The sequence below is a fragment of the Mchenga conophoros genome, linkage group LG23, assembly GCF_057382185.1.
Source record: "Mchenga conophoros isolate Kocher_MC1m ecotype Shallow Benthic linkage group LG23, M_conophoros_male_GT1.1, whole genome shotgun sequence".
NCBI classification, from domain to species: Eukaryota; Metazoa; Chordata; class Actinopteri; order Cichliformes; family Cichlidae; genus Mchenga; species Mchenga conophoros.
Window position 1 is genome coordinate 1,069,256 of NC_140547.1, and position 26,502 is coordinate 1,095,757.

Genomic DNA, 26,502 nt, shown 5'->3' on the forward strand with positions numbered 1-26,502 from the left:
GTGGCTATGCCAACCTAAGAATGATCACTGCTTAATTATCATATTAATGAAGTCATTAGTTGTCACTTAACTTGGATGACAGGTAAGGTAAGAATGTCGTGACCCTACAATTTCCCCAACAAATGTGTATTCAACACTAATTACCCCCAAGTGCAGATCTCTGAAATCTGTAGAGTGACGTCCCTTTGAAATGTGAACGGCAAACTTCTGAGGTATAGACACGCACACCTCCATGTAAGAAAGAAACAGACATTTATTGAAACGTTGACTAAAGCATCTCCAAGGTCACCTGAGAACACAAATCAGTCCCGCTAGTCCGACATGAAAAAAACTGGGCAGCAGATGGAAGCGAGGTCGGGCCGGCGCCACAGGTTAACACAAAACACGTTTCCAGTAAACACTACGGCACGAAACAACAACCCTCACACGGGTCAAACGAGCACTGCGGCTCGCCATCCTCCCATTCCCCGACCCCATTCTTTCATTCCAATTCATTTCAATTACGCAGTCGTTCCCACCTTCTTCCCCGTGTCCCGATTAGCTCAGCCGGGCAATTTACAGTTGATCTTGCCTCATCTAAGGCCGAGCAGCGGTGGAGGCAGGGAGACGAGCAGTAATGGAATGAAATGTCACTCAGTCGCTGCCTTTGTCACAGCGATGCTGAGCAGGCCTGATGGGAGGGGTTCGAAAGGCCTCGTTAGTAGGTGAAAAGGTGTGTGTGTGTTGTGAGCAATGAGTGTACGTAAATAGACAACAACATGGTGTCCAGCTCTGCTGTGTCTCTCTGGTTCACTCGTGGCCGTCGCCACTGTGATCTGAATGAGTAACACTGCCGCTTCGCTTCCACGTGTAAAAGCTGCCGCTCCCATCAAGGCTTCTTCACCTTTTTCACCGAAGACGAGCTGGACGCCGATTCTCTCCGCTTGCGCTGCAATGCACAAATACACGACAGTCACGCTGGGGTTTGCTACGACCACTTAATGAATAACATCCAAAATGCCTACAACGGAGAAAAGTCTGACCCACTCATGCTGCGCTCTCCCCTGCTAACACCTGCTGTTTGCCTCAGGAGGGTGAAGACAGTCATTAGTCTCTACTGTTCTTTTCTACTGCTGCAGAGCTTTATTATGAGGCTATGAGCAGGTTCGACCCTTTTCAACACAGATACAAAAAAGCAACCACGACGAGTGACTGCTGCAATAACGAGCGCTGGATTCTTCATTGGTTTCTCGCCCATTAATACTACTAATAATAGTATAAAACAAAAATTATTACACAATGATAACGGTTTGGAAAAGTTCGTTTCCGAGTTTCACAAACATACCGAGTTGGGGGTAAGCGGTGCTCCTACAACGTCGATGATCTGCTCCTTGGCTTCCACCTTAATGTCATCTGCATTGAGCCAGGACTGAGATTCAGCCCCTGGGGTGGATGCTGTAGTGCTGTTGGTGGCGTTGATGTCCCCACCCTGTGATGCAATGACTGGACCGGCTCCTACAGTTCCCACGCACCCGCCGGCCTTCAGCAGGGCCTCGTAGCGATGACGCAGCATCTGCTGCTCGTATTCACAGTTGCTGTGGGCCTGCTTCAATTCATACAGCAGCACCAAGTCACTACGAAGCTCATTGAACATCTGCACAATCTCCTCAGTGGGCATGGGGTTAAGATCTACAGAAGGGCACAAAGAGGAAAGACTAAAGTGTGATTTAAGCACTTTAACACATTTATTTAGTTGATGGTGTGTACAGTCTACGCATGCACAGTGTGTTTAGCTAAAGTGGTTACATGTTACAAAGTGTTGTTGCATTACTGTCAACTGTAACGTGAAGTGAGCGCCTGAGATGCTGCAAACAAATATAAAGACAAGTGAAAAACGTCCTGTGTGTTCAACTAAACTCTAACTTATTTGTAGCATCCCTGCAATGCTTCAAAGGTTACATAATCCTTTTATTTCCTTCTGTACTGAAACTAAACTCTGTCGCAAAGAAGAGTTAAGACTGTGAAACTGGGGAATGTTAACAAATTGCTAAAGTTTAGTCATCCTCACCCACTCCTTGCTCTATCAGGATCTGCTCAATGGCCTTGATCTTCTTCTGGCCTACGGAGCTTGGCAGTTTCATCTTAATAACACACAAACACGCAGAGAAAAATGCGCGCGCACACACACACACACACACACACACACACGAGCGTGATTTAAGGTACCGGGACATTAGGATAAACAGCTCCACCTCGGGGCTTTTAATTCGTATGAAATGCACTTCAGCGGGCCAGATCAAAATGTCTTTATCCACTGAACTCTATCTGACTGATTAGCTGTGGGGCCACTCCACTCCTTTAGCTGTGCAAATGTATTTTCCATAGAGAGCGGCAGCTCCTCATCAGTCTTGAAGATGAATAAGAGTCCCCGTGCTAGGCTAGGTTTTACAGATATTAGCTAGTCAGTAATAGAATTAATTATCACAGTGATAAGAGGAATAGCTACTAAAGTCAGAAACTCTAGTTTCTCACAAATCAGTATCTTGAAATTAAGAGTTGGACAAACAAAAACTTGCTATTTTAAAGAATTTCACATTTTTACTTTTACATCAATTCCCTAAGAGTGATTTTATAGGACTATTTAATAATATTGAACAGGACGGAGCTATACTCACCCTCTGACTGCGCAGTGTGACGCCCGCTGATTTGAAGTCAGGGAATTTGATGCCTGCCGTCTCTGGAACAGCCTAAACAAGAAAAACTATAAATGCGAGACACAAACTGTTTGGATACGTCTGAAACGTCACCATAGAGGCATTATTATGGATCAAACTGGGTTTAAATGTTACTTAGAACACTGAGAGAAGATCGGTGCGGTTTATTAGAGACACTTGTCCCATCAAAATAAAGAAATGACCAAAACACCACTTAAAGCAAGTAACAATTAATTTAGTGCAAAATGAGGACAAAGCTGCACCGTGACCATTATTATTATTAAAATTCTCCCCATTGTTGCTTTTCTTTGACTTCCTCTGTTACCAGCAGTCATGTGCTTTACTTTGCTCTTCTTGAGTGAAATCCTATCATACCGGTTTTTCTGTTTCTCTTTTTTGTGGAAGCTTCTTCTTGGAAACTCTCTTTTCAGCTCGTCTCAACTCTGTCGTTGTGTCAGCTGCCTTAATGAGTTTTTGCAGATCCTGGGCTTTCTTCTCACGCTCTTTCTTCCTAGTCTCAATTTTCCTTAGCTCCTGAACAAGATACTCCTCTTCTGCCACCTGCAGGGAAAAACGGAGAAATGCGGTCTTTCACATTTAAAATGCTGTGAAAAATCTTTTTCTTTTTTTTTTCCCCCCACAAAAAGAACGTGTCTATACACCTGCACATAGATACAGGTCAAAATGCAAAATCACAAACCTGTTCAGGTGTGCGATTGAACAGCTTTTCCAGTTGCTCTTTGCGGCGCCTTTCATGGCCAGCGTCAAAGATGTAGATTTTGGGTTCTGTCCCTGATGCTGCGCGCACTTTGGTCAGCTTACCACAAATGCTATAATATCGTTCTTTCAGGTCCTCCACAGAGCGTTTCTGACAAAAACCAAACAAAACAGTTTTTAAAATTAAAACGTGTGTTCTTTAAATTCCCCTTACTGTAATTTTCAAATCCATTATAGATGAGGCACTAAACACTTACTCTGTATTGCTGGTGATCATATCGGTCATGGACAACGATGAAGCGTAAGTCAAACCGCTTGCAAAGGTCAAACAGGTGGTCTGTCTCTGCTTTAGTCCAGCCATCATCGTGGAGATGCATTTGGTACTCTTGCTCCGAGTACACTGGCACCTGCACTGTCTATAGAGGTAAAACAGAGAAACAGTGAAAAAGGATGAATAATGCGAAAGGACGGGTAGCTGCAACCACATGTCCTTCTTGCCTGTACTACATAAGCAGAAGAGGGTTTTCCCTACCTTGTTAAAGCGAGCAAAAGGGTAGTCCTTGCCCTCTTCTGCAACACGTCTCCAGTGGTGGAATATGGCCCCGTCTCTGCGTGCTGGATTTGTGAAGGGCATCCACTTCCAGGGACGAACCTTTTTACAGCCTAACTTGGCTTTGACTGTCCTATAACCTTGAGTGGTGTCACTAGGCAGCAGGGGGGGTGCATCCCTATGGACAAACAGAAAAAACAATTCTTTATTATCAATATTCTAATTGTTATCATAAAATCAAGAAACACAGAAATGCAAAGTTATTTACAAAACACTTTAGATTCCTTCCAAATGCAAATAAATCCTTTTGAAATTCCCAAACAGGAAACATTAAAAATATTAACTGACTAATATTGAAAAAGAAAAGCATACTTCTTATCAGAATAAAGCAGAGCGTAGACCTCTCTGTGCATTCCCTCTGGTCTCTTGAAGGTCAGCGTCTCTGTTGCTTTCTTGGTTTTTTTCTGAGGTGGAAGATGCAGACATTCGTTATTCAACTGCAAAAATATTTGTGCTCAAACAATTGTAATACACATCTCTTCAGTTTCTCTCCCTGGCAAAAGCTTTGAGCTGTAAGTACATAAGTACATTATTATACCTGCATGTTACGAACCCAACAGCTAGTGAAATTCATTGAAAGTATAATTTAAAGCAGTGTTACTTAAATCCAGGGACAGACATCGTTAGAATTATCGTATACAACACAAAACACAAACGTCCATCTCACTATAAGACAAACATGAATAACACAGTCTCACCTTGTCTGAGTTGATGAGGTCTTTCTTGGTGATGGGACCATCATTATCCCCTCCGGTCAACTCAAGAATATCTCTGACATCAGCACCGGTAGCCATGGCTGTATGAGATTAACTGTTTAGCTATTTAACGTTTTGAAAAATCTATCAAAGCTAAATAACACGAATTAATTCACGCGCACTCATTCATTCTGTGCATGTGGTAACGAAAGACTCGTCGTACACACTCCTAGCTAAGCGCTAATGCTAATGTTAGCATTTCGGTAGCAACGCTTAGGTCTCAGAACCGCAAACAGCAATATAAAGAGTTCGTAAGAGTTTATATTCCTAATATTACTGCGTACTTGACTACAATATGTGAACATTACAGGGCCATTTATAATGAACATTCACGAGATAGCTGTTAAGGCAAAGAGAGCAATTAGCACAAAACCGACACTCCTTCCGTCCCCGCTCATATCGTTGTGACTAGACGGATTGCCTATTAATTATCGCCCCCGTGAGGTCTGGCGGGCATAACAACTCGAATTCAGCTTTATTATGTTTACATTGTTAAATAATGTAAACGACAGTAGAGGTTAAAAATACCAACAAAATCATTGCAATAGAATACAAATTCTTCAAACCATGCCCGGCACATTTGTAAAATAATTGCAGAGCATAAAACTGTGATGCCATTATAAAAATAGTAACGCTTCAAACATGAAGGACCTGTTTGTCACGTTTCTTTGAAAACATATAAACCTTTGCTACTTATTTTACCGTTCATCAAACTTTATGTACGCTTGCACATTATTCTGAAAATCAATGTACGTGCCGCGATGTCCTTAGTTTTAAAAGAAAATACCGGAAGCAGACCCTTTCATTGAATGAAGACAGCTTGGTGATATGAAACTGAAACTGGACTTGGTTGATTTATTTCGTAAGAACTCGATAAGTGAAAGTTATCAGGCCATATATATATATATATTTTTTTAATGTAGACTAATTTGTCTGGGACGATTTTATTTTATTTTTTTACATTTCAGTCCACACTCCTCACCGGATGGTGGCGGTAATGTACCATTTTGCTGTTTGCCAAACGCCGATAAATAATATAAAGAAGAAGAAGAACCTCTCGTTTAAACTCATGCTTCCTCCTTCTTTCCGCCATTTTCCTCCGTTGGCGTACCAGTGAGAGGTGTTGTACGAATTCAGTATATGTGCTTTTGAGTTTCTCTTTAGAAGCGCAAGAATCACTAATATCAAATTTTCTAGTACAGTTTCCTTTCATAAGCACTAATTTGCGTAAGAAAATGTCCAACGAGCAGGTAGAAACTACCACAGAGCAAGCAGGCCAGCAGCAGCTGTCGACGCCGCCGCAGCAGCAGCCGACTTCGCAGCAGGGGTAAGGCCATTCATCGAGGTTCCTTTGTTGCGGCTTATTAGCTAGTTAGCTTAATTTGTTTTCTTACACAGCGATAAATTTGTATACAGCGGCATCTGTTTAATTATATTTTTTTTAAAATGCAATTAATGGTAGACTAGCAGCCCCGGTGTGCTTTAAATACGTTCTGTACGTGTTTTTCTAGCTTAAGCGGCATTTGGGGCCCGTCTATTTACCGAATGCAACCCTGCGTTATATATTACTGGATGTATGATAGGATTAAAAGTACATGTAGCTATTGCTTTGTTGCAACAGAAAGTGGACATATTTAACTTTATGTCCGGTCGCTGTTGCTGCTTTTTGGCATTACTTAAACAGTTTAATATAGCACAGGCCCGCTTTATCCAAGGAGAGGCCTAGCCATGCGGCTGGATTGCAGATAGCAGGCTGCTAGTTAACCATTGTGTGTCTGTGTAAATGATGCCTGTGTAAATGATGCCTGTGTCTGCAGTTAGTATTAGCATTTAGCATTGAAATTCACTTTTCCCGAGGCAGCGGTTTCCAAACTTTATTTGCTAGGCCCTCCTTTGTTTTACAAGGAAACCTTCTGTAAACAAATAAACAAACAAAAGTAAACTGCAATAAAATAAACTACCACCTACCAAATAAACAACAGACCCCCCCCCCTCCCACCCCACCTTGGGAACCACTGACATGAGGTATCTTTCTGTTCCCCCAGATTTTGGAAAATGTTTTGTTACAGTAGTTATAAGGAGTTAAACACAACTATAGCTAATTAAAGTACAAAAAAACACAATATAACGAAACATTTTAAAGTAAGATGGATGGATTGTAATGAAGCAAAAATGGGAGATGTGATGGATGTGAGTTTGGCAAGTCTTTTAAAAGCTTTTTAAAGTATGTTTAGAAAGTTTTGTGAACTTTACATTTTGCAGGGAAATGAATGGAAAAGGCAAGAATGAGGCCAATGCCAGCAGGAAGGAAAGGCCTCAGAAGAGAGGTGGAGGTGGTCGCTATGAGCCCTATGGAAACGCAAACAAGAGATACCGCGTTTTCGTCAGCAACATCCCATATGATGTGAAGTGGCAAGCCCTGAAAGATCTGATGAAAGAGAAAGGTAAGGTATCAGGATTAGGGGTTGACTCGTGTCACATTTTTGACATGATAAAAGATCAAATCAGGATGCAGGGTCATTTTGTTTGACCACTGCAGTTTTGAAGAGCTCTGGGGAGTTGTACAGTGTTGTCTGAGACCATGCTGGAGTCACTTGGAACAATGGTTGTGGACAAGGTCCCCTTTTTTAAAAAATCTGTCTGTCAGCTAAGGAGTCGCTGCAGACGTGTACAAGCGTGGTGAACCTGGATGTTTGAATTTTCAGTCTCCCTTAAGATTACTAAAATCTTGAGTTTTTGTGAAGTGGCGGTCGTAAATGTGCAAAGGAAGTCCACTAACTCGAAAGTCCAATGGCTTGTGATCATGAATGGGATAATGATGTGGTTCCTCCCCCAAGAAATGCATTAAAAATACAGTTCTTTGTTACAGTATAGTGATTTTTTTTTGGTCCAGAAACATGGAAAAGGTTGCTTTCAGTTGAAATTTGTAATTAACAGTAAAACTTACACACTTAAGATTTATTAACTTGTGGTCAAACCTTCGGAGAAATGTAATATTTAATTTGTGATGCAGTAAATGTGGATGTGAGTAAGGATTATTTAAAAGTCAATTAAAGTGTTAAACATGTTGTGTAGCTATGGAGTAATGCATTTAACTGGCACCTATTTGAGCATGTGTTAAGAAGGGTACAATGCTTTTTCAGAAGGTCCAAGTAGTATTTGTTTCATGACAACTGACTGTGGAGTTAAATTGCATTTTCTTTTTTAGGTGTGACCTTGACAAGCAAATGTTTTTCTCGGCAGATCTTCATGTTGTACCAAGCACAGCTTTGTGCTGCGGATTTATTTGGGGTACAGGTCTACAAAACGAAGCAGCTTCTTATGCACCGTCCTTGTCTCTAGAGGTTTGGTCATCAATGTCCATCTGTTGAGCAGACATGACCTGGAACAAAGGCGTGGCTGTGGTCGACGCTGAATCCAAATTACGATCGTGCATTTCAGGACCAGGTCCAGTCCATGATCAGGTTGGCAGTTAGAGAAGCTTCTCATCCAAAAGTTTTTCTTCATTACGATTATGGGTAGGTTTCTAGCTCAGCTAGGCTCAGCTGATGGACTGAGGGTTAAAACCGTTGACAAAGTTTGCTGAGGTTTGACAGGAAAGCGGCTGAGGTATTAAGGAGGCTTTGCCAACTTGAAATTATTTGGTCAATTATCTTCAGGTAGAAGAGGTGGTGTTTGCGGCATCATATCCAACTTGAAAGGCTGTTGGCCAGTCCAAAAGTTGTTGTCCTCAGTCTACTGCGTTTGGTGTTTCGGGAGAATTCTAACAAGGACGGGCTAAGAAGTCTCAATTAATTAAAGAAAGAGGGGAAAAGTCCAAGCTTGCTTTTTGTAGACCTGTACCAGATTGTGCTGAATGAGGTGCTGGGGGAAGGCTCAGGACTGGCTGTCTGAGCTCACTGTCACCGGCCACCCTACTTGTTTCTGCTCTAAACCCCCATTGTTCTCTCGGCTTCTCTCCCCTTGGTGTGTGTCGTCTCTGGAATCTGATTTGTAGTGGGTGAGGTAACGTACGTGGAACACTTAATGGACGCAGAAGGCAAATCCAGGGTAAGTGCAAATACATACAAATAAAACACACGAATAAGCCTAGACAAACCTGTGTTTGTCAGCTTTGGTTTCCTTATTTACTATGTTGGAATTGTTCAGATACAAACCTGGTGGAGTGTGTGTGACACGGTGACGTGCCGGAGGCATGTTTCATTTGAAGTTGTCTGTGGCATTGACTCGAGGCCATCGAAGGGTTGATGATCTTATAACAGGACTTCAGCTCCTTTGTAGCCAATCCTGTGGGATTGCAGTAGCTGATAATGTCCCTGTGGTTGTGGGATTTGCTCCTTATGATCTAATGGGCCGTAGTCTGCAAGAGGTCGTAGCAAGGCTGCTAGATGGTTGATAAATAAAACTCATTCCATAGAACTGCTGGAAAACTCTAATATCTCAGTAGTTGGGAATCCTCTGTCACTGTCTGCCTTTAGGATGCTGGGGGAAAACTCTATTGAATACATTTGCCTGTATTGTGTTACTGGCTTGGCTTAAAAAGATCTTAACAATGTAGTGTTATTTTGGAAGCACAGATGTGACCAAGGCTGTAGGCTTGTGTATGGTGATGAACTTTTAATTGCATGAGATTGTTTATTTTGACCTGTCAAAATATGTCCAGTGTTACAATCACTTTAACTAATTTGAAATATTTTCTCTTCCCTTTGATTTGACCTGTTCCAATGACTTCAATCAACAAAGGGTTGTGCGTAAGTAGACTTTAACTTATCGTCAAAAGCAAATAGTGCAAACTGCACGTGAGACATGCACCAGTGTTTTACACACATTTCTCACTGGAAATGTGTTTTTGTCAGTGTTGTTGAGTTCAGGACGGAAGAGTTGATGAAGAAAGCAGTGGAGAAGGTCAACAAGCACAACCTCAATGGTCGGCCCCTCAAAGTGAAAGAGGTAGGTCCCAGAGGGGGAAGCTGTCCGACGCACAGACAAAAGCTGTACTTGTGGATTTGGCCGACTCATTATTTTGTGCTTCTTTGTAAGGACCCTGATGGTGTGATTTGCCAGCGGGAGATCAACAAGGCCCAAGGTGGAGGCCCTCCAGGAGGTCACGGCGGAATGGGAGGCATGGGGGGAATGGGAGGAATGGGTGGAATGGGCGGAATGGATCGTATGGGTCCTGGACCAAATGGTCCCATGGTCAACATTCCTCCGAGCCTCCTGAATAACCCGAACATCCCCAATGAGATCATCCATGGTCTCCAGGCTGGCAGGATTGGCAGCACTGTCTTTGTGGCTAATGTAAGCCTTAGTGATTTATCCGTTTTTCAGTCTGTATACGAATACTGAATATATGGAACTGTGTCTTATTGTAACTTTAGTCTTGTCTAATTAACTGTCTGAAACTACCTACAGCTTGACTACAAAGTGGGCTGGAAGAAGCTGAAGGAGGTGTTCAGCATGGCGGGCATGGTGGTGAGGGCGGACATTCTGGAGGACAAGGACGGGAAAAGTCGAGGCATGGGCACCGTCACATTTGATATGTCCATCGAAGCAGTGCAGGCTGTCTGTATCCTTTGGAAAAATTCAGCATTTCTATGGTAGCCATTGAATCTTTTTGAATCTCTCGTGTGTGTGTGTGTGTGTGTCATGTTTTCCTTAACGGTTTCAAAGCAATGTTCAATGGACAGCTCCTGTTTAACAGGACGATGCACGTCAAACTGGTATGTTGCCTTTGCTGTACATTAGAGCTCTATGGCCTGACGATGAGTATGGTTACAATGCCTTTGCCTTTTTTACAGGATGAGAAATCTCTTCCTAAAGATTTTGGACCACCGGACAGAGCAGCTGCCCTTCCCCGTGAGTATACATCGAGCCTTGTTCTAGTATAACAGAAGGTTTTGAGAGTTTAAAATATTCACGTCGATTAAAGTCCCGATTTTTATGATTAATTTTGTTAAATTAGATGAAATATTTAGTTTTGTCTCACTCGAGTTGCTGCATTGAAGACCACTTTGATCCATGCTACCATAGTTTTTGTTAAACTGGGGAGAGAGAAACCCAGTAACTATTTAAATGATATTCCAAAACTACTTGACGTCGCCCATCTCCTCTACTGTCTGCTCATGCTTCATGTCTGTTGTTTCCCAGCAGCCCCTGGGGTCATGTGATCTTTGTTTCATGGAGGTCGACATTGGTTTACTGCTTCCCCTGAAAGTGTCAGCTGTATTTATGCTACTGTGTGTGTGTGTGTGTGCACACACACAATCTTCAAACTTAACCTGTTGTCTCTGAACCAGGTGGCCTGAGTGGTATTGGTTTGGGACTGGGACCTGGGGGCCAACCTATTGATGCTACTCAGCTCAACAGAGGTGGTGGTGCAGGGATGGGCAACATGGGTCCTGGAGGTACACAACTGCAGCTTCTTAAAACACATTAATTTATTTTTAATCCACTGACTAAAAGACAGCAGTGAAGTGAGAGCTCAGTGTCACTCTGTCCCTGTAGGTATGGAAGGAATGGGCTTCGCCAACATGGGAGGCCGGATGGGAGGAGGAGGTATGTAGTAAAACTTTGAGTCTACCTACATTTGGTCTTTCCAAAAAAAAGTGCCTTCTGTAATATTAATGTCTTTGTTTATAGGGATGGACAACTTTGGAGGAATGAACATGGACCGCTTTGGCTCTTCAGGGATGGGCAGGATGAACGGTAAGCAAGTGTTGAAAACCCACTCAGCACTCCAGAGCAAGCGTGGAACAGTTTCACGTTTTGCTGGATGTCTAATGGTTTCATCTCTTGCATTGTCAGAGATGGACCGTGGGATTGGTGGTGCTTTTGACAGGGAATTTGGGCGAAATGAAATGGGAATGTCTCGCAATAATTTTGGAGACTCCTTTGAAAGAGGAATGGGTTAGTATTTACAGGATTCTGTTTGAAAGCCACACTGGTGCTTACTTCCACTCATGCATTTTTCTCTCTCTTCTGTTTGCTCACTTTTATAGGAAGCTCGCTGGGAATGGACCGCATGGGCTCTGGAATGGACCGCATGGGAACCAACATGGACCGCATGGGAGGAATGGATCGGATGGGAATGGACAGGATGGACCGCGTGTCTGATCTAGATAGGATGGGTTCTGGGTTTGACCGAATGGGCTCTGGGATGGATCGGCTGGGACCCAGTATGGACAGGGTCGGACCTGGTCTGGATCGTATGAGTTCAGGTATGGATCGCCTCGGCCCATCTGGATTTGACCGCTTGGGCCCATCTAGCTTGGACCGCATGGGGGGTGGCGGCGGCGGTGGCGGCGGCGGCATGGACTTTGGCTCTCCGATGGGAATGGATCGCATGGGCAACACCGGGATTGACAGAATGGCGAGCAACTTCGACCGCATGGGCTCTGCCGGAGGACTTGACCGTTTTCCATCTGGCGGCCTTGACCGCATGAGCTCTGGAATTGACCGGATGGGATCTGGAGGTGTTGGTGGTCAGTTTGACCGTTCTGGTGACTTGGAGCGTGGATTTGGCGGCAATTCCTTTGGAGGAGCTGGGGCTGGAGGTCCTGGAGCCGGGGGAAGCAATGTCAGGAAGGGATGTCAGATCTTTGTCAGGAATGTAAGTTAATCCACACTTTAGCTTGGCGTATTCACTGGAGAAGTATGTCTATACTTTAAATTAATTTGGGGATATTTTTGTCTTTCAGCTGCCTTTTGACTTCACCTGGAAGATGCTGAAGGATACCTTCAACGCATGCGGTAAGACTCAAATCAAATCAAATGAAATCAGCACTGTTAATCAGCATTTTCAGTCATTTTGGACATCTGTGTTCATCCTCCTTTAGGAATGGTCCAGTATGCTGATATTAAGATGGAGAACGGGAAGTCCAAGGGCTGCGGTGTGGTTCGCTTTGACAATCCCGAAACTGCCGAGCGCGCCTGCCGGACCATGAACGGCTATCGCCTGAATGGAAGAGAAATTGATGTTAGGATTGACAGGAATGCATAACCTGTGTGTCCGTGTTGCATCTGACATTATTTTAGTTTGTGATCTCACTCTGTACTCCTGAACTGCCCCTTCACCCAGTATACCATGTTAGATAAATGTAACAGTGAAACTCTTTATTTTTGCCCTTTTCAGACATTGGATGTGTCACATGTTAAAATCACTCAGACATGGGTAAGCTTGACTTTGAATGAAGCTATGAGGACTATTAGACTGATCACCATGTGTCAGAGTACCACTCAGTCTGAGAGATCTTACTGCAGCTCAAAAATGAATTTGAGATGTGAGGCTGTTAATGTTCACGTTATTCTCCTTTGGGGTTCTACAGTGAGCTCAGGAGACATAACTCAAACATTAGCTCGTGCTGTTATTGCTTTCTTGAGTTTTAAGAAGTCATTCAGGCATGAAGCCAGCACGTTCAGATGCTGTTACAAAAGTAAAACTAAATGCATGTCTGAAATGGGCTTTAGTGACACGTCATAGTCAAAGTGTTTGTTTTTCCTTCTGTTTAAATTTTTTAGAGACCAACTTTTAATTTTTTATTTTTGTCCTATCATGCTTCCTGTCAGTGCTTTTGTTCTGTAAGGTGTTTTGATAAAATAAACCTCAATATTTGAAACGCGTTCACTGTTTGTGGTGCTCGTGCGCTGATCGTACGTTTCATAACATGTGAGCTAAATGAGCCAAATAGTGAGCAGCGACTGCAGGTCAAAGTTGATCTCGTAAATATGAGGCACAAACACTGGGGCGGTGGAACGGTCCTGTTGAGCTCTGGTTGGCTATTACAATGAGCTGTAGTCCAGCCCCCTCGTGGACGAGGAAGGTCACCACCGGAAGAAGGTCACAAGCACGACGTTCAAGATGGCGACCCCCTTATGTCGGTGTTATCAGGTGAGTGTTTGGGCCATGTGTGTAAAATATCCACGTAAAAACACCACAAAACGATAAGGGAACGAACTGAAACGACATTTATTCCACGGCCTCTTTTAGCCGAAACGGCGAAAATCTCAATTTCGTTTAACTTCTCTGCTAAACGTGCTGTAAGCTAGCCGAGCTAGCCGTCTGAATAGAGGCGTAAGCAGCCGGTGTCTCAGCTCTTGGAGTTGGGAGCATATAAAATGTTGGAATTTCAGTGAAAAGTCCAAAAGCTCCAAACATTGTTTCTGGAAAACTTTATTTCTATCGTTAGCTTGTTTGCTGCTGCTTCACTTGAAGCGTTCCGATAAAGAAGTTTCCTGTAAAAACACCAAAGCTTCGTGATTTATCGTCACGTTCAGTTCAAGAGTTTATTTCAGCCTCGAGTGTCTGCTGAAGTTTGTTTCTTTGTCCAGATATGTGTAAGAAGGGGTTTGGTGGCTTTCCCTTCCTCCTACCTGCTGCTTTCCAACAGACCCAATGTCTACACGATACGTGGGCTCCTCACACACTCTCCACAGGTAACAACACCTGGAATAAGTCCTACTTGACCCTGATTATGTCTGCCTTTGCCATATAGTCTATATACTGTTGGTTTATATTGGCATATATAATCATTAGTATTAACACAGAAAGATACTTGGGGTGCTTTAAAATGCTAAAATGTCACAGTTTATTCAGGGAAGTCGTACTGCAGCTTGTAGTTTAGAGTTAACCTGCGTTTGTATAGTTTCTGAAAGGCTTTGCTGAAACTTTAATACAAATGCTTGGTAATTTTCCTCTTTTAGCCCAAGTCTAGCACACTGTATCTAGATAGATATAGATGGTGGGATTTCTTTTCTCTCTAAAAATCAACTGTTGGTCAGGTTTACATTTTTAGAACTCTGGCACAAGAAATACATTTGAGAAATACAAACTCTATATTTGCATTCATCCTAACCTGGTGGGGTTTTTGTGTGTCTTCAAGGTGCCTCAGTCAGCCCTTCTTCAAGTAAGGTATTTGTCAGGAGAGCGGGGTGGTGGACGAAGAGGTTTCCTGGGAGAGTTTTTGGATAACCTCAAACAGGAGCTAAACAAGAGCAAGGAAATGAAAGAAAACATCAAAAAGTTTCGAGAAGAGGCCAAAAAACTCGAGGAGTCAGAGGCATTGAAGCAAGCTCGGAGGAAATATGTAAGTATCTGGCCGCACGCTGAACTTCTGTCACTTAAACTAGTAGCAGGTCTGGAAATGCGCTTCTTGTCTTTTCCCAGAAAAATATAGAGTCTGAAACAGTGAAGACGTCCGAGGTTCTCAGGAAGAAGTTGGGAAACATTTCAGAGACGGTCAAAGAGGTAAATATGACAGGTACACGTATAAACTCTGATTGTTGTAGTCATGCTGCTGAAGCTGGTACGATTCTGTATGTTTGTAAGGGACTGGAAGAGGTCAGCCGGACAGAATTTGGGAAGAAAATCAAAGAAGGAATGGAAGAAGCTGCCAAAACAGCAAAGACATCTGCTGAGACTGTCTCCAAGAGTGGAGAGATGCTGGGGAAGACGGGCGCATTTAAAGCAATATCGCAGGTATGCAGTCACAGTGCAAGTTAAATATGATTCACCTTTTATTTCTCCTGTACAGCATGTATGACGCATAAACGTGTTACCATTATTCTCAGAGCTATCATTAAAGACGAGGTCATTATTTACTAACTATTAGAAATAATTTGTGTCACTGACAGATTTTCTGTTTTTAGGGAATGGAGAGTGTGAAGAAAGAGATCGGTGACTTGGGTCACACTGGCCCTTATCGGCCTCCCACCAGACTCAGAAAGAGGACGGAATTCTCCTCCAAGGGGGCAGCGGATGAAAGCAGGGTCTTTGAGGCCAACGAGTACGTGAGGGCCCTCTGTTTGCCTGATGCTAAGAGGGGACATGCCCCTCAGCTTCACGATCAATATTTGGATCGATCGGGCCAATATTACTAAAGATATAAGAATTGAAACTCACCCAAAGCTAAAAGCAGCAAGAGCTGGGACTCACATCCGATCAGATACCAAGAAACTGACATTAATATTATTTCTTCAGCAGGTTTTGGTATCATCAGCTTAACACCATCAAATGACAGTTTTCACACAAACTGTTGCCTGATGTTTGGAGGAGGACTGTAACAGCTGTGTGCCATTTCCTCCACCTCATTGTCATTTCAAGTGTTTCATTTCTATTTGCCTTGTTGATCTGGCTGTAAAGTGCTTATTTATCACATTTTATATCACTGTATATGTTTATATCATCACTTTAGGGAAGCTATGGGCGTGGTGCTCCACAAAGACTCAAAATGGTACCAGCAGTGGAAGGACTTCAAAGACAACAACGTGGTCTTTAACAGTAAGCAATAACCCCCCCCCCCCCTTCATGTTACACATACCGACTCTTTGTTTTAGTCGCTCAGGCGTTACCTGGTTAACTGTCCCAGTGTAATTATAGGAGAGGACCAATGATATGTCTGTTGTCTTAAATGTGATGCTGCTGCATCTTCACTGTTGACCCCGAGTAATAAAGCTGGCGTACTTTTGTGTTTGGCCGGCGATGTCGTTACTGACCCTCCAGTTTATTAGCATCTATTAATAAGCATTTTCTGAAAGAGCAGGGTGATGGAAGATGTAGCTACACTCGGTTAATTTTATGTGCATTAGTTATGGAAACGCTGTTAATGATTAATAATGTTTGGACGTGTGAAAGATGGCCTTTCAGGTGGGACGTTACACAAAGTAATCATGTAGTTTTTTTCACAGCCATTTGGGCCCCATCAGCGTTTCTAAGCTGAAAATGCTGATCACTCACTTCTGTGTTTGATAAAATAACATTGCTGGCAAACTGCTGCCATGAAAGTCTTTCATTCCAGTTTGGGATGCAGGATGAGTCTTTGATTGGTTTCACGCTTTTCTTGCCCTGCTTTCTGTGAGGTGAAGCTCTCCGCCGCCCACATGTTCTGACACATTTGTGAATGTTTTGACTCAAAATGCTATAAACAAACATGCTGCTTGTATAATGTGCTTATTGTTAGAAAGACAAATATTCGTACTGCTTTCCTGAACTTATCCAGGCCTGGAAATCAGATTACCTTTGTATCCAAACCTCTGACAAACTGATTTTTTTAATAATCACAGGGTTCTTTGAGATGAAGATGAAATATGATGAGAGTGACAACGCGTTTATCAGAGCGTCCCGTGCCGTCACTGACAAGATGACTGACATCATAGGTGAGCATCTGTGGGAACTGTCGGTGCTTTGAAACACACAATTGTTACATGTATCTCTTTTTATGCTTGAAAGACTTAATTTGTATTCGTGGACCTTGATATGATGTCTAGTCAAGATGTTTTTAGTAACATATGCGGTACTGATCCACCAATAGAGGATCAGTACCTGGTCCTCAGCCAGGACAGGGTGGAGTGCCCACTCCTCGGGGGGGAAGTGGAGTCGTTCATAAGGAGCACAGCTCCTCCACACAGGGCTGTGCGATATGACTATAATCTGATATCGCGATATAAGACATCCGCCGTCCAACAGCGATATATTTCACAAACATTTTGCATTTTCTGTCCATTCTGTGAATCTCGGGCAGCTCGACTTGTGTGAAGTGTTTCCAGCTGTGCGTCGTGTAGCTGGAGTCGAGTGTTTTGACCGATGCTGAAACGATACATTTTTAGACATAAGTTGAAAGGCCGCCGTTTTCTTTGAGTATTTATTACACGGCATGTTCTAAGGTTTATTTGTTAGCACCTGACGGCTCTTTTTAGCTTCTCGTCTCTAAACACTCTGCATCTTTCACGTGATTCAATTTATTTTGAAAAATCTCAACAGGATCTTCAGCTTTATTGTGAAAGGTTTATGTGGAAAATAAACAAGCGGATGGTGGTTTTACCGTCGTTGTTGCTAACGACAACGCATAAAAACAGTCGCTTGTCCGTCCGCAGTGTGGTGATATTAAATGTAAGAGAGAACTTTAAGAAGCTAATTCTGCAGTGACCATCAAAACGGTGAAAAAATATTGGCGTGAACAGTTTATTTTGCGACAGCAGGAAGTAAACGATATGAAACAACAGACATTTTCATATCGTTGTATCAAACAGCCCGACCTCCACATCCAAAGGACCCGGTTGGGGTGATTCAGACATCTGATCGGATAAGCAGAAGAGGATTGACTTATTATTGGAGGTTATATCGCTGTTTATCATATACTTGATGAATCTTTTACAAATCTTTGTCCTGCTCGTCTGTGTGCATAAAGGTGGACTGTTTTCAAAGACTGAGATGTCTGAAGTGCTGACAGAGATTTTGAAGGTGGACCCGTCCTTTGACAAAGACTCCTTTCTCAAGCAGTGTGAGCGAGACATCATCCCCAACATACTGGAGGTAACACCAATCTCAGCAGATATCACTCAAGTTTTTCTAAATCTTTAAACTGTCATTTAGAGTGTACCTCTGCAAAAGGAGAATACTCGGTACGACTGTGCACTGCCTTCATAAAACAAGTCAGGACGACCATTTAAGCCTTTTTTCCACACAGGCCATGATTCGAGGGGAGCTGGAGGTTCTGAAGGACTGGTGCTATGAAGCGGTACGTCCTTTTGCACACGCTGGCTCTGCGTGTTTAAATAAGTGGACTGACAGCTCCATGGCTCTGCTGTGCCTCGATTCTCTGCAGGTGGCCAGTTTTTCATGAAGTGTCTTTGTCATTATGTGATCTCCATTTTCTCCTTCACTGGGTTTGCAGACGTACAGCCAGCTGGCTCATCCAATCCAGCAAGCCAAGGCCATGGGGCTTCAGTTCCACTCCAAGATTCTGGACATCGACAGTATTGATGTAAGTTGCGTAAGACGAGACTCTGCGGGCTGATACTCAGACTACTGGCTCTTCTTTGCAATCTCAGGTTTAAAAATAGCAACACTTCATCAGTTTGCAGTTCATACGTGTGCTGACGGGAGCTGTAACGACTCTGATCACTGATTCGACTTTTATATTTGTAAATGTTTCACCTGATGAAGGGAAATCCTTGAATTCTGGTCAGTAAATATTCATGCATGTTGTTCTCCAGCTGGCCATGGGTAAGATGATGGACCAGGGTCCAGTGCTGATTATCACTTTCCAGGCTCAGTTAGTCATGGTGATCCGAAACACCAAAGGAGAAGTGGTGGAAGGAGATCCTGTAAGTCACACACACACACACACACACACAGACACAGACACAGACACACACACACACACACACACACACACACACACACACACACACACACAGAGTTGTTGGTTGATCGTGAACTATTACAGAGCTTTAGCTGGCATGTTGTCACACTCACACGTGTGTGAGATCTTTTAAATTGATCATTAAGTGAATGCAACGAGACGGTGGAGTCATATTCAGCCGTTTGGCCTTTGTTTATTCAGACCCAGAAAGCTTTATGGGCTGTGAATCAGCCGCCGAGGACAGCTCGGGGACGCGTTTGCTTGGAAGCGAGGTCAAAGTATCCATTCAGCACCGTGCAGCTGGCAGATGCCCAGTGCTCAGGATACAAGGCTTCTGCCAAAGGATAAATGGTGGATGTACTGTTCCTCTGGAGTTTATAAGCTGAGCTCTAATGTCTGAGCATTAAATGACACACTCGACCATTTATGGCTCCTGGACTCAGCGTCTCTGTTTCCATGTCTTTCATCTTTCAAACTTTTTAATGCGACGTCTGGATGTTGACTGAAACTGAATGATGCCAAGAAGCTTTCTGCACAGGCTGAGCCCCTCCCTTTGAACCACAGGAGACTGTGTGGTCGATCAAGCCAGCAGCAAAACAGATGTTTGTGTCGTGGTTCAATCAGTCGCTTACAGATGTATCATCATGTTATTTGTTTTGTTTGAATTTAAAGTGAAGTGATCTCATCTGTCATCTTTCCTCCAGGAAAAAGTCCTCCGGATGATGTACGTGTGGGCTCTCTGCCGAGACCAGGAAGAGCTCAACCCGTACGCTGCCTGGAGACTATTGGATATCTCCGCCTCGAGCACGGAGCAGATCCTCTAAGACTCTTTGATGTGCACTAAACACTCACAGTCAGGGAGGAGGGGACACACACAGGTGGACGTGTGGGGGCCGGACTTTGCTACGAAAACACTGTGGAGTAGTGTTGCTGAAAGCTCGAGCTGCTTCTCCATCTATTGGCTTTGCTCCGTCAGTTATTCCTGACCGTTCCTCAGGCTCACACTTGGGGGCAGTAGACCACCAACAACATTCATCCAAAGTCCTTCTTGCAGCCTGTAGGCTGAGCTTTGCTGTTTGATGCAGCTCTGCCATTGTTGGCTTTAAATGATGCCATTTTATCAATATGGGAAACAATCATGTGGGAATCAGCCGATAGATTTGTAACTAAAACTTATGTCGTCAAACAGACTCCTTCATATCCTGTCACCGTGATGTCACCGTATACCTTTATTCCACCGTCTTTCTCCATCAAAAAGAGACGCACACCATCAACTTACTGGGCCCAGAGTTGGAACCATTGATCCCAGTGGCTGTGGGAGGTGCTACTGCAAAAAACAAAACCACTGCCGTGATTTTATTTCCAAAAATTAACTTTGTTGCACAACACTATGGAATATCTGGTTTTCAAGCATGTGGGATGGTCGTTTCAGGACTAAGGCAAACGCTGGTCCTGAAGTCGCAGCACGCCAGCACCTGATTGGTGGAAGAGGTGACAGTGGCTGCTTTCGCCAGTGCCAATCAGTGCGCTCCCATCTTTACTGAGGATTGTCGTCCTTGTATGTATGATAATGTGTGATTGTTGACCTGTAAGAGTCTATATTTATTATAAGAAATAAAATGAACAGTCACCTTTGGAAACAACTTTCAATCCACCTTTTTGGTTTTTTAACGGTTCGTTTTGGGACGAGATCATGTGATTCCTTCGAGGGCAGTTGCTAATTATTTTTTTTAATTAAATCCTCGTGTGGGATTTCACTGTTTATGTCATCTTTCCTTTGGGAGCATCTCCGGGGCTGAGCGGAGGCTGAGCACTCATTGGTTTGTCAGTGTGATGATGTCACGATGTAGGGTGACCTGGATTGTTTCATCGGCGATTCGTGCCGTTCGTGTTTCTCCTCGGTGACTTCTGGTGCGACTGCTCGGCCTTCAGTGCTGTGATGTGCCAGCCTCACTGTGCCTTGTTGTGCGGTCAGCATCCCAGGAGCTCGTCTCAGAAACGTGGAGGTTAGAAAGGCCACGTGGGACCTGAAGCATCTCCAGTCTGGGGACAGAAAGAGTTCATCTCTACGGTTTTATTTCTGTTGTGTCTGCTCAATAACTTTTGTAACACCTTCAGACAGTTTCATGGAAGAACAACAAAATCTTTATCAGTGTGCTTTTCTGATGTACACTGACTGGACATATTTTTAGGTACACTTTGCTGGGACTGTAGTGGACCCTCTTTATGTCACAGCACAGACTGGAGGTGTTGGAAACGTTCCTCAGAGGTTTTGCTCCATACATGACAGCGTTACACAGTCAGTCAGTGTGTCAGCTGCACACGCCAAAGGTGCTCTGTTGGACTGAGGTCTGCAGTGAGCTCCATCTGAAGATGGTAACTGTTTTCATAAAATGATGGACATGGTCAGCAACAATACTCAGGTCGGCCGTGACATTTAAACGATGCTCAGTTGGTGCTAAGGGGCCCACAGTGTCAGATCCACAGGATTACACCTGAACTGCTGATACAAGCAGGATGGATCCATACTTTCATGTTTCATCACCAAATGTGATCCGACCTGGAATGGGAGTTGGATTCTGATTCTATTACTGGCATCAATTATTGATTCGATCCTTTATTGATTCTGTTATTGAGTCTGTTGGGTTCTCACTGGCTCGCTGTGACCGTCACCGCCATTGCTAAGCAGCGTATGTTACTTAATTACTCCCAGGAGAAAGTATTTCATTACATTACTTTGCTGCTTCAGCTGAATCACAGCTGAGGCTACGGTCCCGCACACCAACGCAAGTTCCTGTCGCAATGAAGGCGCAAGCGAGCTTTCTCTCAGTATTCAGGTATGAACTCACAGCTGACAGGCGCAAAGAGGAAACCAGCACAAAGACACTTGTGATCGCCACAGTGATCCTACTTCAGAAAACAGGTAGAAACCGAGACTGCAGCTGGACAGTTTGAAGTTCAGGGTCAGTTTGGGCTGGGGCTAGCTCAGTGTGTTCAGCGTATTCAATCATGTTTCTATTTATGTATTTATTAGTAGTAGTACGAGTAATGATTTAGTTAGTTTCTTGCTCTCTGTAAACTGTAGAGATGTTTATGTGGGGAAATCCCAGTAGATCATCAGTTTCATTCAGATCAGCCGGTCTGGAGCCAACAAGCCGCCATGTTCAGAGTCGCTGAACATTGTGACACTCGGTGTGACCTTCACGGTCACCGTGACCATGTCTGCCTGCATAAATGCACTGAATTAGCTGATTACATATTTGCATTAATGTGCAGTTGAACCCAGTAAAGTTGAGTAAATGTTTTCAGTCCAGATGAAATGCTGATGGCAGCAGATGTTCGTTGTGTGCAGCAGTAACGAGGCAGCTCGGGACAGATGCTGAGCAGAATGCAGTGTTGCATTCATTTGGTCCTGCGTCGCTCACGGAAGCTGACAGCGGCTGGTGGTTGCTCATACACAGGCTTGCATGTCTGCACATGCAGACCAGCACCTCCACTGTTCAAGCGCTGTCCTGGATGATGAATCCTGACTATTGCTAAGCTGTGCTGAGGCTGCAGCTCCCTGTTGCTGTGCTCATCGCTCACAGTGCACCTCCGTGGTCTCGCACACACCACTCCCCACTCAGGGTCCAGAGGAGCATCCTCGGAGAATCCACAACCGGTCAGACGGATCCTGCTGACCGAGAGAAGACCCGACTCATTTGTGTTTGTTCCATATGCTATCACGTTGATGATGAGCTCACACACAGTGTGCAGCATCAAATAGTCATCAGTTGTGTTTACAGCACTATACTTTGATGCTACTACTTCAGGTGGAAGTGAGTGACACACATGAACACCTGAGTGAATAAACTATATTATATAACAGCTCCACTGTGCATATAATAAGAACAAGAATTCTTATTCCCAGCCTTAAACGAGCCAACAGTATTTGAATGGGTGGAAAGAGCGTCGTAGGGTAATTTCCAATAAAGCAAGTTCACAAAGGGAGTCTATGGCTGACGCGTGTTCCTGGGTTCCCAAAGAAATGCTTCCAGTTGCATTATAAGATAAGATCAGATGACCTTTATTAGTCCCACAGGTGGGAAATTTGTTATGACTTGAAGACTGTTTATTTATTACAAACTGAGGATGTAACAATGAACTCCTTCCTAAATAAGCATGGACGTTCCAAAACAAAGCAGTTATCCAGAAGTACCTGTGCACACGGTCGGAAAACCGTGAGACTCTAACCTCTCCATGCTCCGCCCCTTCCCCCTCACGCAGGGTTTCGTGCTGCTATTGCACTTACATACTTAAACTGAGAGGTACCCCCTTTTTAGGTTCCAGTCCCAAACAGTGACGTAACATCACTTTATGTAAATACATCCATTTTCATATTTATTAATCCTGAAAAGATGACTTATGTAATGAATCTGTGAATTATAAAATTATAAAAAGGGGCTACTCATGCATACGTCTGTCCACGCACGGAGAGAAGTGGTGCCAGGTGAAGAAAGTCAACAAAGTAGGACGCAAGTGTCACATAGACTCGCTCGCTTGATGGGTGAGTGCTGACATCCTGCCTGGGATCCAGGCTGGCAGCTGCAGCAGGACTAACAAGCCGAGTGACAACAACAGGAAGAAAAGGGACTTTCAAAAGACAACACGATGAGTCATAATTCAGCCGATATCTTTAGTGTGTAAAGACATCCTTTCAACCACACTGTCCTCTGTAATTTAAAGATAGCAGTAAATCCAAATCTTACATTATGAAGCCTGAAGTCTCGACTGTGAAGCTTGATGTCATTTAGATAACAGGCTGGCTTTAATTTCCCGAACACGTCTTGCTGTTTTCTTGTTCTGCGGTGTTACACTTCCTGTTCATCTTTATATCACACAAGCTAAGTGCTCCGAGCCTGCCAGCCATCCCTTCATTCAACACCCACCCTGTTTCCTTTCTTCTGTGTCATCTGCGTGATGCCCCATTAACTATGCCGTCCTTGAGCTCCCCTGACAGCCCCGTTTCCTTTAGCATCTGCACTTCTCTACTTTCATCTAATTATCCATTTTAACAGATTTGCCACAAAAGCTAAACTAGGTTAACCCCATCGAGCGTTTTTCTGTAGCTGATTGTACAGCTTGAAAGAAAAACAGCATTTTTATCCACCAGGTGTTTTCAGCTGGGCTCAGCAGTGTGCTGGAAAGAGGAGGCTTCTGTCTGTGCAGGCGTGTGCTGTTCAGGTGCTCACTTTGACCCAGATTCTCCAGTGCAGTGGGACACTGAGCCAACGTGTTGACTCATAATCACACACGCACACATGCTCATTCACACAGGTGGTCGCACAGCAGTCCAGGGGGAAAGGCCAGAAAGGTGCACCGGTGTGAGGGAATATGCAGGGGCGGCGACGTGTGTCAGGAAGCTGCTGCACCACCGTGTTTGGACGCCAGGTCAGAGCCTTTCTTCTCTGGTAAAGAGACTAAAACTGAGGATATGTAGGTTTAATAACTGTAAAACATAAGAAAAGATAAAAGAAAGAAAGATTTAAAAAAGGTTTAGTCGGCTTCGTGAGCCACGTTCATCGTTTTTGCGCCTGGCTTTGGGGGTAAACCCAAAATCAGACGGGAACATGCGACCCGCTGGAGGATTTCAGCAGAGACATATTCTTGTCTGTGCATGTAGGTCCTTCACACTCACATGTTTGTTGCCTTCTAATTAGCTGGCTGGCAAAAAGAAATCTCAGGTTACAACAAGGTTAAATCATTTTAACAATAGAAACTCACAATTATCTTCTTTATTTTCTTTTATGAGGTAATTTCCCCCCTAAGATACGTTCAGCTGATCTTTAAATCCATGAAATTCAGGTAGGTTTGGAAAATGTAATTATTTTATTTGTAATAGTTATTTAAAAACTGCATCTTGTTTTCACTCAGGTTGTCTAATATTAAAATGTGTTTGAGGATCAGAAACACGCATGTCTGAAAAAAAGAAATCAGAAATGGGGAAAAAGCTCTGTCAGCAGTTTTTTTACGTCTTATATGAACTGATGACTTCCTCGTCTATGGATACATCTGAACATTAGCCCAGTGAAACACATCTACGCTGAGCCGTTTAACTGGTTTTCCTTCATTTCCGCAAACATGGAATTAAATCCCAATTTGCTGCAGTAATGAGACGGAGGCAGAAATGTCTGAATGAAAAATAAAACCAAAACATAGCGCTGCCATTACAGTCAAGGGAAAAATATGTAAATTTTCTCATTAATGGATTTTCTCATTTATTATCTGATGAATCACGTGTGATGTGATGACTTCCCCAAAAACCAACGATTTTAATAGAAATGTTTCTGTCACGGTAACGATTTGTTTCAGTGGTGATGCAACTACGGGTGAGGACAGTTCAATAATAGATTGTTGAGACTTTTGTTTGAGGATATTGGCACACATTAAAATTACATTTTTCTTTCAAAGGTTATCTGCTTCATCTTTTCATAAAGCTGGCCTCGTTATTGCTGCTGTGTTTGCGATCTAATATCGAGAAGCTGTCCTTCTCATGAAAGTCAGCGGTCAATATATCCTTATCTCATATTCATATAACGCTCAACACCCCTGAGATCGAACAGAGATATCACACAGAGAAAGAGAACCACATGTGGACACGTGTTATGAGAATCGCTTTACCTTTAATAACAAGGAGAGGGGAGAAGATCGAGACATGGAGGAGCACTGCAGAGACTGGTAAATATAATCATCGCTGCCATGGTTTAGCACAACATTCAGCTGCTGTGAGAAGCTTCTTTGTTCTGGCTACATTTCTTCAAGCAACCATAAAATAGCTCTCGGCTGTCAAATAGCATGTTTGACCTCTTAAGCTAACATTTCACACCAATCATTGTATATGTATTGTGCTTTGAAGTAAACTTATTGTCTCCATATGAGGACAGACTTGTTGTTTTAAATAGAAAAATAAGATGCATCCAAGCAAACCCTCAGGTCCCAGGAGACCATCAGTGTCTTCACTGAGTCGTTAAACGCTTCCTACCTACAGTCCTGTGAAGAAAACAACATCAGGGCTCTGTGCCTGTCTGTGAAAAACTAAGTGCATCCTTACCGTTTCTATAGGAATTAAGAGGTTAAGTAGCAGCCATCAGCGGCTACATAAATGCATTTTGTTTTGGCCGGTCTGGAGCATTCGGGTGTGCGTTAACGCGCTGGCACAGCCTTCCCACTAATGCACAGCCCAGCAAATCATCCCAAACCACGCAGTGCTCAGAGAAATGCAAAAAACCCCCAAGAACTACATGTGAGACTCACAGGTCTGAGTTAACACGATTCAGTTTGATTTATACAGCAACAAATCTCAACAACAGTCGCCTCAAGGCGCTTTGCTCTGTAAGGTACAATAATACAGAGAAAAACCCAACAATCATATGACCAGAGATGGGCAGTAACGCGTTACTGTAATCCAATTACTTTTTTCAAGTAATGAGTACAGTAAGGGATTACTATTGGACTTCCTCACTGGCAGAACTCAGGTGGTGAGGGTGGGCAGGTGCTTCTCCAACAGCATCACCATCAACACAGGAGCACCTCAGGGATGTGTCCTCTCG

At 43.5% G+C, this 26,502-nt stretch overlaps 3 protein-coding genes across 4 annotated transcripts; 2 read left to right on the forward strand and 1 right to left on the reverse strand.

Annotated features, from left to right (window-relative positions):
* Positions 1-235: 235 nt before the first annotated feature.
* Positions 236-5,198, reverse strand: dmap1 (DNA methyltransferase 1 associated protein 1). Its single transcript, XM_085265585.1, has 10 exons — positions 4,719-5,198; positions 4,333-4,424; positions 3,943-4,138; positions 3,668-3,826; positions 3,394-3,561; positions 3,069-3,254; positions 2,655-2,726; positions 2,048-2,120; positions 1,325-1,668; positions 236-928 (listed from the first exon to the last, which is right to left on the reverse strand). Exons 1-10 carry the CDS (start codon positions 4,812-4,814, stop codon positions 869-871), a joined length of 1,446 nt encoding a protein of 481 aa, XP_085121711.1. The 5' UTR covers positions 4,815-5,198; the 3' UTR covers positions 236-868.
* A 651-nt stretch (positions 5,199-5,849) lies between these two features.
* hnrnpm (heterogeneous nuclear ribonucleoprotein M) lies at positions 5,850-13,394 on the forward strand. The gene is made up of 16 exons (XM_085263911.1): positions 5,850-6,102; positions 7,038-7,219; positions 8,773-8,825; positions 9,519-9,526; positions 9,632-9,725; positions 9,816-10,073; positions 10,188-10,341; positions 10,446-10,495; positions 10,574-10,631; positions 11,072-11,179; positions 11,280-11,330; positions 11,415-11,480; positions 11,580-11,681; positions 11,774-12,384; positions 12,473-12,524; positions 12,611-13,394. Exons 1-16 carry the CDS (start codon positions 6,011-6,013, stop codon positions 12,772-12,774), a joined length of 2,103 nt encoding a protein of 700 aa, XP_085120037.1. The 5' UTR covers positions 5,850-6,010; the 3' UTR covers positions 12,775-13,394.
* Positions 13,395-13,576: 182 nt separating this feature from the next.
* timm44 (translocase of inner mitochondrial membrane 44 homolog (yeast)) lies at positions 13,577-25,362 on the forward strand. 2 transcript variants are annotated; one of them, XM_085263909.1, is made up of 13 exons: positions 13,577-13,662; positions 14,103-14,207; positions 14,654-14,857; positions 14,938-15,018; positions 15,100-15,249; positions 15,420-15,556; positions 15,965-16,050; positions 16,833-16,925; positions 17,957-18,081; positions 18,236-18,286; positions 18,443-18,532; positions 18,765-18,875; positions 19,618-25,362. In XM_085263909.1, the coding sequence occupies exons 1-13, from the start codon at positions 13,633-13,635 to the stop codon at positions 19,735-19,737; spliced, it is 1,383 nt and encodes a 460-aa protein (XP_085120035.1). In that variant the 5' UTR covers positions 13,577-13,632; the 3' UTR covers positions 19,738-25,362. The 2 variants fall into 2 exon arrangements, with proteins under 2 accessions (XP_085120035.1, XP_085120036.1); XM_085263910.1 differs by lacking the exon at positions 18,236-18,286.
* The last annotated feature ends 1,140 nt before the right edge of the window (positions 25,363-26,502 follow it).